We start from the raw sequence: 13398 nt of genomic DNA, 5'->3' as shown, positions 1-13398 counted from the left end.
CTTCCAAGAAGATACTTCTCTAATAGAGGCAGGTAACTGCTATTTTCTGACAATGCTCATGAATACTGATGTGGTGGAAAAGCCCCTTAGGGCACATCCCAGAACCAAAACGTTAATAAATGCCCTCTATTGTGAAGAAATGTGCATCAGTGGGCTCACTAAGTTCAGTAACTGGAATTTCTAAGTACCATTTTTCTCCTCCAAGGGAGCTTTACTATTACATTATGTTAAAATTTAGAAATCTTCACAAATATACAATGCAATTAAATCTCACGCGGTAACAAGCCTCCAAGCTGTGCTTCTCCCGGTTGGTACCCCCTCATTTGAATAATAATTGCTGCCATTCATTTTACAAGCATTCCTATATCTTGTATGCCTCAAAGGGCACTTTGCAGCAACGGGAAAATTACCTGACAGACTAAAAACACACATGACATTTAAACTAAATTAATGGGAAGACCAGTCAAGTCTGATTTTTTTGTCATGTGTCACCCCCACCTAATAGAAATTTACCTTATCATTTTTCCTCTCCAAATTTCATTCGGATGCTTTTTTAGAAACACAATTTGCCTTTCCGAAAAAAAGAAAGCACCGCATAAGAAACAAACGTTACTTCAAACCGCACACAAAAAAATCCCCCTGTAACAGGAAGTAGAACAAGGAACTTAACGTTGCATAAAATTGTCTCGTGCAATCATGGAGATCAAATACATACAGTTTCCACATGTGTGCAGGCAGCACTTCAAACAGCCCCAGGATGAGAGGCTCAAGCCAAGTGTTCAGCCAAGTGATCTTATTAAACGAGACAAAGGCCCCTGTAACTATCATCACACCAAGGAGGTTCGTATCTCCTAATACAAAGGGAAATTGATGAAAGAACACTCCAAACATGAAGTGCTAGCTGCAATGGGGAGAGAAAATCGAGACTCTTCAGAAGGTCACTGTGCAGGAAAATGATGTGTACAGTATTATGCAAAAGAAAAAGGATACAGATAAAGAGACACAGTTTCATAATGAAAGACATCGTTGTAAAATGTCCGATTCTAAGTAACACATTCAGGTTACTGCAGTCATCTACTGCAGACAACGTGGAGAGGGGCAAAGCTCATTTGAAAAGGCGAGTCCAAGCCTAGAGCAAATGTATGAAGTCATACTCCAAGAGGATCCAAGGGGCCCTGCCTACAGATGGGAACAGATGCAAACCACGGACACACAAGAGAATTTCTAGCAAATCCATTCTCCACGCCTAGGAGCTTTCTCAGGAAATCATTACTGGGAAGCCACTATTTATCAAAGACCCATTCTGGCTACATAAGGGAGGGAGGGAGGAGAGAAGCATACAGGCAGACCTAGAACATGGTAGTTAACTGTGTGCCTGGCTCTACGATAAGTCTTCTACACACATAATCTAATTCAACCCTCATCACAATCTTGTAAGGAGGGTATTATTTTTCCCATTATACAGATGAGGAACTTGAGGCTCAGACTATTACAAGGTAACATGCCCATAGGGCTAAAAATGGCAAGAACCAGTACTTGAATCCGGGGCTGACTTCAAAGACTCTGCTCTAATCCTATACTGTCTTGATGTGGTGGTAGTGGTGATGGGGGTGGGGGTGGAGAATGAGATTCTTTCCTGCCTATATCTGGAGTCTGAGGAGGCTGTGAAAACATGCATTCAAATTCAGGGATAGAGAATCTGGGTTCCCATCCTGCTGCTGCTTGAAATGAGTTGCCCGACCTTGGACAGGCCAATGTGCTTTCCCAAGTTCTGGGTTTCAAGGTTTCTTTGTCATACAGATGAACACTGAAGTCTAAAACCTGTGATGGACACTAAAGAACTTTAAGTCCTCTCTGTCTCAAGAAGCTACTCTTAAGAGTATCAGAATACTGCAGAAATCAAATCGGCATTCTGGACCATACTTTCTCCGGAGAAAGAGGCAGTCATTACTGAAATAAAGCAGGTAGGAGAAAACAGCCTTTCCGCACCTGTTCCCACCTCTCATTGAGAGCTGCCAGATCTTCCCAACAGCCCTCCCCTCGCCCTGGCTTCCCATTAGACTCAATAGCTCTGAGAGGCTCGAGGTCGCAGCGCAGCATGCAAAACTGAAGTTAATTTTGCAATGAGTTTGACAACGAAGTATTAATACAGAGTAGAAGCAAGTCTTGCAGCCTCTTAATCAGAATGTCTTCTTGTCTATAATTGGGAATTACAGACCTTTAGGAGTTCAAGTTAACCCCAATGGAGACTGTTGTAAAGGAAGGGCGTGATGGTTTACAGAGTCAAAAGACCAATTGGGAATCAGACAATACACCTCACCATTTCAGGTTAAACTATGGTGGTTAAACAGTAAGATACAGCAGCTTCCAGACATTTAATAAGAGATGCAATGAGAAATGATGCCACCGTTTCCTCCAATGCATTTAAAAAGCCTCAGATCAATAATACGAAACAGGAGCATGAACACGGGGTAGTTACAAATAGACACTATTTGATGATCACGCATAATTTTGCAAACGGAGAACAAGTCCAAATAATCCTGGCCAGAAGGTACTTCGGTATTTGATTTACCTTTCAAATGGTTAAAATATATATAAGAGAAAGAAATCCTAAAAAGCTTTTAATGAACTGGAAACAAATAAGCAAATCCATCATATGAAATTAATCATGGTATTTATAAAAGAACCCCCAAACACTTTAAAATGAAAGGTGGAAAAAGTGAGCTAAATTATATATCTGTAAAGTTATCAGATTTTAACACTAAAAATTTCAAAGTGCCTTTGATGACCAAAGTCCACACACCTATGGGATTCTTTGGAAGCCAACTGTGGGTTCTGCTACCAGGTGGCTTGTTCTGATTCTAAAGAGTACCAAGGACATGGAGTACCTCAGCATCCAGATTCCTACCAGAGAGTACAGCAAGGAAACTCCTTAGAATCTCAGGGGGCTGTTATGTCTCAAAGTTGCTATATTCCTTAAGTAAAGGAAAACGCATTTTTAAAACTGCTATGACAGCTTCAATAAAGCCAAGGTAGACCATCATATTTATGTTCTGATTTCTAATAAAAAAGAGAGGCATATGACAACATATAATTTAAAAGACACATTTAAGGGGCACCTGGGTGGCACAGATGGTTAAGCGTCTGACTTCAGCTCAGGTGGTGATCCCAGGGTCCTAGGATTGAGCCCCACGTCGGGCTCCTGGCTCAGCAGGAAGTCTGCTTCTCCCTCTGCCTCTGCCTCTCTCCCCAGCTCATGCTCTGTCTGTCTCTCTCAAATGAATAAATAAATTCTTTAAAAAATAAAAGACACATTTAAGAAACAAAGCAGATGAACATAGGGAAAGGAAAGGAAAAATAAAATAAGATAATAACAGAGAGACAAACCATAAGAGACTCCTAACTATAGGGAACAAACTGAGGGTTGCAGGAGGGGAAGTGGGTGGGGGGATGGGGTAACTGGGTGATAGGCATTAAGGAGGGCACTTGATGTAATGAGCACTGGGATGAATCCTAAACTCTACCCTGAAGCTAATAATACATTATATGTTACCTAACTTGAATTAAAAAAAAATAATAACAATGAACAATAAAAGACAAAAAACAGGAAGCACCTATGACCAATATCAATTGTTTGGATGAAAACTTGGTTCAAAAAAAGAGCTTTCTTATATCTTTGTAGTATTTGCTCTCAGGACTGTGGGGGCGCCTGGGTGCCTCAGTCAGTTGGGTGTGTGCCTTCAGCTGGGGTCGTGATCTCAGGGTCCTGGGACTGAGCCCAGCGTCGGGCTCCCTGCTCAGCAGGGAATCTGCTTCTCCCTCTCCCTCTGCTCCTCCCCTCCCCAGCTCATGCTCTCCCACTTGTGCTCTAATAAATAAAATCTTAAAAAAAAAAAAAAGGACTATTCAGCTGCTAGGCACATTACCTGACCAGAATAAAAGTATTTCAGTGTCTTCAGGAGTCCCTGGCCCCAGCCTTGGGCTCCCACCCACCTGACAGGTGCTTAACTGATTTCCGGGTAGAGCTCTTTTGAATAATGTAGCAGGAAACACCCACCAGCAATGTCTTGCTTCTTTCAAATCAGTGATCCACAATCCTCAGGCATTTCAAATACTTAAATAGTGAGCACCATGCTCAGGGGAATACAACGTCAAGTTATAAAGCAAGATCAGATAGATGAATTGAAACATAATTTGGGGGTAAATGGCCTAGGAGTAAAATGCATGAAAATGGCAAGTCAACTTCAGTTACTTTCCTTAACAACTGTCAAAAGAAATATTAGGCTTAAAAAAAAAACTAGGAAGTTATTACACATGGATTTGAAATAAAAAATAAACAGAAAATATTCATATTCTTACTGAGGAGGGCAATGCTTTTTTTATCTTATTTCTTTTTCAAGAAACAAATGATTAATTCAGCCCAATTCCAATAAAGGTAAACTTGGAAGTTTTGTTTCATTTAGAAATTATACTCATTAAAATTTAAAGATAAATTTAAACCTAAATATCCAGGAAGCTGTTGGATACTACCATACCCAAAAGCCAATTTAATGGAAAACCTTAGTCTATGATAAACATAAATAAGTGGCACCCATACCACAGACTAGCAGAAAGTCTGACACGCAGGATCCCTACAATACATATTTGTTGAATTACTGAATAGTTGAATATATTGAAGACTTGTCATGCTACTATTCTTTCTCCTTGTTTATGAAACCAAACTGCGAACCCTTACAAGTTTTTCTATAAATACCCTCTAAAGAGAAGAAAGATGACTGGCACTGAAAACAACGTATAATTTTACAACTTACAATCAAGAAGGTGTTAGCACTTAGAATTCTTCAGTGAATTCTAAGGAATTTTTTTCCTTATAATTTAAAATTATAGACCATACAGAGTATCTTAACAACATATGGCCAAGTTTATGTGATCATCTGAGGAGAATAACTCAGTTTCATAAAAAATGCAAATCGAACAGTAGTGCATTAATTCATGCCAACCCTGCTCTCAAGACAGTCACCAGGGACGTCCCACATGAAATCAATATGCATACATCTATTTAACTTTTATCACTGGCTAGCTAAGTAAATATCAGGCTATAGACCACTTAGGTATTCATTATTCACAGGCAAATAGCAAACGTAAAAAGCAGGCTGATAGTGTCAAGTCGTTAACAAATCAATCGATAACTGTTCCCCTGCTTTAGTTTGCCGAACGGGGGGCAAAGATGGGCAACATCTGGAGAGCGAACGGTGAATGCGCTGCCAAGGCGCAATCTGTTAGCAGCAGAGGGTTGTGTATTTACGCTGACTCGGAGACAACCTCTCACGGGAAGCCTTAGGTTGTGTCAGGTCTTCTCAGGCTTTCATCAGCTCTGAAACAGATCCGCTCTTGGTACTACCCTTATATAGCAAAAGGCTGAGATCCCCCTGGACCACAGTGGGAAACTCAAGACTCCCTTGACTCCCCAAGGTGTCCGAGACAGAACGAAAAGACAGTTGAGTGCATTACATGATGAGCAAATGATTTCATCCTCAAACCTCCCATTTCTATGGCTTACGAAGATTTTCAGCATTTTTTAGAGACCACACGTCCTCACAAGCAGCTAATCCCCCCTTCTCAGAGTGACCAAGAATGGTTCCAGTTTTGTAAAATACCTCACATTTGTTTTTTTAAGTGTGAGCCCTGTTAGACATGACATTCATAGTGCCAAGCCCCTGAGAACAGCATCCTTTGTACATTAATTTCAGGATGATCACTGCTGCCGTCCATCTCGTGTCACAGACAGCCAATCCATCGTACTGCCTCTGAGGTCACTTACCCAACTTGTCAACTAAGAGACAGTGAAAATGAAATGAAGAAAAGGAAATTCAGTCACTGGAATAAAGCTGGATTTCACAACTCCTTCCTCAATTTGCACTACATGATAAAAACCATTGTCTACAAAGTGTCATCAGTGACAACAGAGCTCGTAAAGCGTTGCCCATTTTTTCCTCTCATCCATTCTAACAATCAACAGTAAGACTCAACTCAAAGCCATACAAACTACGCTCTTAATTAGAATTATGAGAACTGAAGGCAGTAGGAGGTCGAGACAGATCGAACATCCTTCCCACTAACAGCAGGAGTTAAAAAGGCCCTTTCTCACCCTATACTCATTTCTGTGACTTGATTTGTGGGGACAACATGACTATTTGTTGTCAAATGCAGAAGTTACCATCAGCACACAGGCATATCCCTGCTGGAAGCAAGTCGTGCTGGGTTTTAAATGAACCTGCACTGTATTTACTTACCCTCCTGTCTTATTTCCTAGGTGAAAGGTTTAATTAAAACTTCACCCTAGAAGCAATCTGCACAAGAAATAGCTTTATTGGGAGTAAAAGTCATAACAGCAATCTGTTCATCCTGTGAGTGGCAATTTTCTTACTGTGTTTTCCTTCTCTTCGAGGGAAATCTCGGTCCCCTCCCTCTGCCCCAATGATGAATGCAGAGTCCATAAAATGATCCACCCTGAACAAGAGTTGGAAAACATGCTCTTACTGCCTCTTTTTCTCCCTTCATCTAAGATGATCTGGGCACACCTATATTCCAGAGCGCAAATTCAAGCAGGTCCTCTATAACCCAAGCAATCCACACTGTTGGGTCCTGCGCATTACATTTTCTCTTTCTGTTCATCACGTTAACAGCTAGGGGCACACACAGCCAGGATGTGAGAAGCAAGTTGCAACACGCATGCTCTGCCCCTACCCATCCGCCCCCCCAGCCCCTGCCCGAAGCCGCACCCACTTCCCGCCACCCTGCTTCTTCCCCAGACCTTACCCTGCCCAAGAGGTTATCCTGAAGCAGCGTCTCCTGGAGCACCGGGGCCACCTCCTCCAAGCTCAGCATGTGGCAAAGGTCGGTGAGTTCCTCCTGTCCCAGGGACCCAGTGCCCGTGGTGTCAAAACTGTCAAACAGCTCCTTGAGTCGGGCCTCATGCTGGTCCTGCTCCACCTCATCCATCCCATAGCCCACGGCGCTCACCTGGGTGGGACAGAGACAAGGGGGGGGGGAGTCGTGGCAGCCCCGGGAGTCCTACCCCTGCCCTCGCCCGCCCCTCGGTAATGCTCTGTGTGCCCTGGCCCCTGGTGCTGGCCGATCAGGACCTCAGTGGAGGCTGGCAAGAGAGGCGATGCTGCACCCCGCTCCCTCTTATCCCTCCCCCCACAGCAAGATTGCGGGGTTTGCAGGAGAGATGCTGCACCCCGCCCCCTTTCCCCTCCCCACAAGATTGCGGGGTTCTCCAGGAGCCAGCCCTGGCCAGCCAGCTCCCATGGCCACTCCCACCAGGGCCACAGCCACAGGTCGGGTCATGCGGGGGTATCGTTACCAGAATGAGGGAGTCTCCTCTCCTGCCTGGTCCTCGGGCAGGCAGCCAGTCTCAAACTCAAGACTGAAAGCGATTCTCTATCAGCTCATCTGGCCCTGGACTTAACAGAAGGTGAAAGGCCACTTCGGACACTTAGTCCTTTCAAAATAACTGGTAGCACCGGCAGGCTGCGGGGCCTGAGCTTCCACGCAAGTTGGCGGGCTCGGGACCACCTGCCCAGATGTCGCACTCCACCCCTGGGCTATTTAGATGCCTAGATGCCCCCATCGCAGTCAGCCCCGGGGGCTTGCAGCGAGAGGCACTGGATAGAAAACCACCTCCCTGTTTACAAGAGACACAATGCCTTTTACACAAGTTCCTCAAAAAGCAGCGCAACTAACTTCATTGGCGCAATTACATGAGGTGTGGCAGGAAGAGTATTCCCTGAAGCACCGCTGTAGTCCCGGGAGTTGTAGGGAATGCCGCGTTGCCTACAGAAAGGGGAAAACACTACTCCAAGCTTTCAGACTGTGAGGTTCAGAGGAACCGCAGACCACATGAATCGTACAGAGTTTCAGGGAGCGTCCCTCACCCAGACCACCTCACGTCTGTACACCTGCTTAATCTGTCTTCCACCCTTCCGACCCCAGGCCTTCCATTTCTCCACCTTCCATGGGATCAGTAAAAACGTGGGCTCCTGATTAACTCAGAATCACTTCTGCTAAAAATATACGTCATGAAATTCTAGGTACCTCATATATTATGAGTGAAATCGGCGGGGGGGTTTGCTTACACAATAATTCATCTTTAATGTGGTGGGGCTTCCGATGAAAGCCTGAAACGTGCCCGTTGGAAGCTACCTTCACCATGATGCAATGGAAGCCAAACACAACATACACCCTTGAGACGGTGACCTCAGCCCAATGTGAATCAAGGCTCTCAGAACCAGCCCCTTGACTATAAAAAGCAGCACTTTCAAAAATATATTTACCTTGCCAATATGTTTTTTACTACAATAAAAAAGACATAACATGAAATCTAACAAAAATTTATTAAAATTTTAAGTGTGCAGGACAGTCGTCTTCACCATATGTGGATTGTCGTACAGCAGATCTCTGGAATTTGTTCATCTTGTGTGACTGAAACTACACCCACCACGGAGCAACTTCCCACTGCCCCCTCCCCCAGCCCCTGGCAATCACCAGTCTAGTTTTAAAAGCAGCACCTTTAACTAACAAAAGCCTTGAGTAAGAGAACTCTCTTAGAGGTGATGTTCATAGAGCAGATGGGAAACACAGGCAACACCCAAGTTCAGGTGTCGAACGTGGCCAGAACTGAAAATGAGAGAGGTTCCCGTAACCCATCAGTGCTGCTCTAGGCGGTGCTTTCTTCCTACAGACAACTGTCCAAAACACCACAAGCTCAAACAGAGCCATGACCGTTCCAAGAGTTTCAGCAAAACTAGGTGGACTCAAGGTGGATTCAAACAGCTCGACCACTGATCAGTTTTTACCGGGGTCACTCATTAAAGCAAAGTAGCATCATTTAGGTCCAGGCTCCTGGTCTCGGTGTGTTGGGGGAGGGGGGACCGTCTCCTAATTATCAGCTTTTCTGTTACTAAGGTGCTGCCCGCTCTGGCTGCCTTCCCAGGGTTGGTCTGTTGGGTTAACTAATCACCATGCAAATGTTTTCAAAATAAGTTGAGAGTGCTATATAAACATGAGAGCATCAGAAAAGAAACACCAAGGTGTTAAGCAAAGCCACAAAGGTTAGGGATTTAGACAACGCCAATGGCTGGCTCACGAGATTCACTTAGAGCAGGCCAGTTTGCTGTTGGCTAAAAGCTGAGAATGCCCAGGGGCTCTGGGATTTTCTGGGGCCACCATAGCTCTGCAGTACCTGGGGCTATAATCTGACCAACTTCATAAAAGGCAGGCTATTCTGCTTTCACTTGATTTTGCATATTAAAAAAAAAAAACTCAAGAGTGAAAGAATTCTAACATTTCCTCTTTTTAAAATTATTTTTAAGGCGTGGGGATTGGTGCATTTAGACCAATGAAAGAGGGGCATAAAACTCATAATGTACTGCGAAGTCCTGATCTCATCCACGGCTGTGAATTTGATAAGCTACCATGCCCTGTTCTTTGGGAGGTCATTGGATTTTTGCTAAATCAAATCTCCTTCATTTCACAGCGGCGTTCCTTTTTTAAATCTCTTTATTTCATCTCCCTCTTTCCCAAGACACTGTGCTTCAGGAAACATTCTTTTGACTGAAGGAGGAAAACAGCCCCGACTCTGAGGAACAAATGAGCATACAGAAACATCCAAATGATGTTGCATATGGTGACAAGTTGTCAGTCCTCGTTTGGCACAGAATGCATTTTTACTGGTGGATATTATCCCCCAAATGTTCAGGAGTAATTTCATGTGCAAGAATTTCCCCCCCCCCCCCCCCGCTTGGCAGAAATTTCCTTAAGGACAAGGTCCACAACTCATTTCTTTTCTATTCTCCCCCAAAGGCATCCTCCCTCTGTTCCTCACACCAGAGACTCAGTAAACACCACGGACTGACTTAGTGTAGGGAGATCCCTTGAGTGGAAACTTCCCCTGGATGAGAGTGATAAAATGAGCACATGAAGTCTTTGAAATGCCTATTTCTTCCACAAGCACACCTCTCCTTCCCTCATCCAACCCTTTTTTCAAAGGCACTTTCAGTCTTAGCTGTAACTAAGCAGAATTAAAAGCCAGAACCCACTCCCCAACTGTAGCATCCAGAACTGTCCGGACTTTAAGGGGTTAGTAACTAAGCCAATGGATTCATAAACTTCAGCTGCATTTGGGTTTTTGTTTTTGTTTTGTTTGGGGGGGGTGGTTATAGGATGTGACTTTGGAGGAGATTCTGTACTAAAACACTTTCCCAAGTCCCTTTGTTTATAAAATGGGGATAATAATACCCATCTGGAAGGGCTGTCCTAGGGATTAAAGATGGCAAGCAAGTGACAGGAGAATCCCAGAGAAAGTTGATACAAGAGGAGTATTGAAAAAACATCCAGGAAAATAGGAGTGACTGACCAAGGAAGGGTAAACGGTAGAAAGGTAACTCACAAGTCAACCAGCCAGAAATCTGCCTTCAAAGAAGCAGAGCGGGAGCTGTGGAATGCCTGAGAGAAAGAATGCACAGGGCAGGGGTTATGTATATAAACAATATTATATTACTAAATGGTCAACAGCAGCGGGTAAGGCTCAGTGCTACCTCCATCTTTAAAGGCAGATTACTGATAAATTTAACATCAAACAAAAGCAGAAAGGCTGAAATATAATTGGGAGTTAAGAAGAATTTTTTTTTTTTTTTTTTAACTTCTGAGCATCTACTAGAAGTCTGGCCTATGCTGAGTACTTTACATAAATGAGCTCATTTAATCCTTCTAATTCTTTAAAGTAGACCATCATATTCCCATTTAAGATGAAGAAATTGGGGCTTGGTAAAACTAAGCAACTTGTCCAAGGATGCTAAGATGGGGGTGGAGCTGAGATTTGAACTCTGGTCTGACTCTGAATGATACTATCTCTCAGTCCTATGCATGCACACAGAACACATGAATGGGACCACTGAAATGACATCAAGATAAATCCCTTATCTCCACCGTCATGTGTTAATCAGCTAAACAGTACCAGAAACCACCACAAAAACCTGATGGCCACAAACTCCTCCCAATTGGATTGGGGGGGGAGGGTAAGGGTGGGGTTTCTTCCTCCCTACCTCTCTAATCCATTTATTGAATAATTAGAGCCTATAAGGCACTAGAGATATATAGAATAAGCATTCTCTTTTTTCCAAAGCAGTGTTGGCATTGGGGCAAGGAAGAAATAATTTTTTTTTTAATAAAAATGATCGGGAAGAGTCCCGTATCTTCAACAGTGGGCATAGTCCAGAAATTGATCATTGTTAAATTACTCCCTCAAAATATTTAAGTATGTCTAATCTGTGCCATCAATGCTTTCCAGAGTTAAAGCCTAACAGACACCTACCAGTGACAGAAATCTTCCTCAGAGACGAAGAAAAGTTGGGTTTTGAGTGACAAACCCTCCTTCAAATCACAAAGCACAATTCCAGCTTTATGAAGCCCACCACAACCCGCGGCCTCTCTCCGCCATCTACCTTCCCAATCACATTGCCAGTAGCCTTCACAATTCCTTTGGAATAGAAGGGCCAGTGTGGGCAATATTTTGGAGTTCTAACTAGGGATGGCTAAAAAAGAGGCAGATGCACACAGCCATTTATCAAAACATTTACCACCCAATAAGCACCCATAATGAGAACTATTTGGAGCGTTTTCCTTCCAAATAACTCAAAACAAGGCTGCCAACATGCATAGACCCCAACGGGGATGTCCATTACAGATCTGTGCTACTGTGTGCCACTCGGCAACCCCGGCTGATGAAATCGGTGCCAACTGGGACTGGAAAAGACATAACTGGAGGTACAGCTGGAACAATGAAGTCCCCAACATCAGGCCACCATGAAGCGCTGCGTGAACTTCTGAACTTTCTGGCATCCAAGGTACAGAAAAGAGCTTGTAAGAACGGCACCCCAGCCAAAGGGGACGTCTGTTCTGGGCCAGAGGGAGTGAAAAAGAGACAAAGTCTGGCAAGGGAAAAACCAAATAATAAATGAGCACAATGCCTGGAGCCCCTAGCCCAGGCCTTTTATTTCCCTCCAGATGGTCCAGCAGCTGAACAGCTATGTGGAATGTCTGGATGTCCCTCTCAGCTCAGCCGCTTTCCTTGGGTATCATAATAGATGCTTTTAGGTTTGTGTTCAGACATAGCTGTTGGGGGTCCACAGACCAGGCAGTGACCACCAAGTGACTAATTTAGTTACTTTATAACTAAAGCGGTGAACATGGAGAAACCCTGCTCTGGGAATGCTTTTCATTCACGCCTTTAGCTTTCAGGGTTTGGCAAGTCAGAGCCTCATAATGCCAATGATCAAATTACAATGTTTCCTTTTCTTCTCTCTCTCTCTCTCTTTTTTTTTTTTTTTTTTGCAAACACTCTAATTGCAAAGATTTCCCGTCTTAACATTTTGGATTCATTTCCAGATAAAACGAAATACTGACAAGAACAAATTCAAGTTCAGCAAAAGCTTAACAAAAAAAGCGACTGTCTCTATTTACATATCTATATAGGATATTTCTGCCAGAAATCGCTGCTGGTCAGCAAAATGACTCCTGTCAGGTAGCCTCCTCTTGGTTCAGGCGGTACTTCACTTCTAGCTGGATACCATAAGCACCAGGGTATCACCAAGAATAAAACCATGGCATAAAGATGTAACACAAAAGTTTAAATGCCACTGCACAGAAACAAAAGTCACATTACATAAATTTGAAAGAAAATAACAACCTTTGTTAACCACACCATTAAACTGAATTTAACTAAGGACATCCTAGTAGCATTTATTCTAAAACATTAAAAAGTTTTTGTATTTTTCTATCCTGAATGATGGGCCAAACCCAAGCTTTTGTTAAACCTAACAGTGAGAGGGATTACCAATCAAGTAGTTAACTCAAGGTAGCTGGAGGAACAAAATCATTAGCCTAGCACACTGTAGATTCAATAACCTGTAATAAGCTACTAAGTAAAATTATAGAAGCAGAAAACAGAGCTACATGTTCGTTACTCTCTTAAAAGAGACCGCTTATAACAACTTTCACCTCTTGAGCCATATTTACTGAAATTAATTCAGAATGCCTACATCTATGAGCACAGTCCCCGGGGGAAGAACTTCTCTTCTCACATCTATAAATGATATTTTCCCAACTTTGTTTTTTATGTGAACGTTAGAACATAAATACTTTGTAACTGTTCCATCCAAAACTTGAATAAATGATTAACTGCTGATATAAATTGCAACAAAGAGGTGTCCTAATTTCAAAAAAAGTTGCTCACTTGCATATTCCCCATAATCTTGATGAAATTCCATTTCATTTGTAAATAAGATAAAAACATCTTTTTGCAAGCCTCAGTCTCTCCACAAGCTCCTGCCCAAC

The 13398-nt window shown here is 43.1% G+C and overlaps 1 protein-coding gene and 1 long non-coding RNA gene across 12 annotated transcripts in view; one reads left to right on the top strand and one right to left on the bottom strand.

Moving 5' to 3' along the window:
• NIN (ninein) overlaps positions 1 to 13398 on the bottom strand; it is a 99130-nt gene that overhangs the window by 83118 nt on the left and 2614 nt on the right. For 10 of the 11 annotated variants that reach the window (XR_003609931.2, XR_003609928.2, XM_028107266.2 and 7 more), the window contains one exon: positions 6820 to 7023. Coding sequence is in view for 9 of the 11 variants with exons in the window: in XM_028107266.2 (XP_027963067.2) it covers positions 6820 to 7002 (183 nt within the window). In the remaining 2 variants the exon portion in view is untranslated. Of the gene's footprint in view, positions 1 to 6819; positions 7024 to 7369; positions 7787 to 13398 lie in introns of those variants that run through there. The other variant, XM_028106984.2, reaches the window with a different exon arrangement.
• Positions 6804 to 13255, top strand: LOC114212674 (uncharacterized). The gene is made up of 2 exons (XR_003610037.2): positions 6804 to 6897; positions 11354 to 13255. It is a non-coding gene; the product is annotated as an uncharacterized LOC114212674 (long non-coding RNA).

This window comes from Eumetopias jubatus, unplaced genomic scaffold, assembly GCF_037043125.1.
Source record: "Eumetopias jubatus isolate StellerSeaLion01/CBP00866 unplaced genomic scaffold, mEumJub1_p1.0 scaffold_7, whole genome shotgun sequence".
In the NCBI taxonomy this organism is placed as follows: domain Eukaryota; kingdom Metazoa; phylum Chordata; class Mammalia; order Carnivora; family Otariidae; genus Eumetopias; species Eumetopias jubatus.
This window is presented reverse-complemented; position numbering and strand designations above follow the sequence as displayed.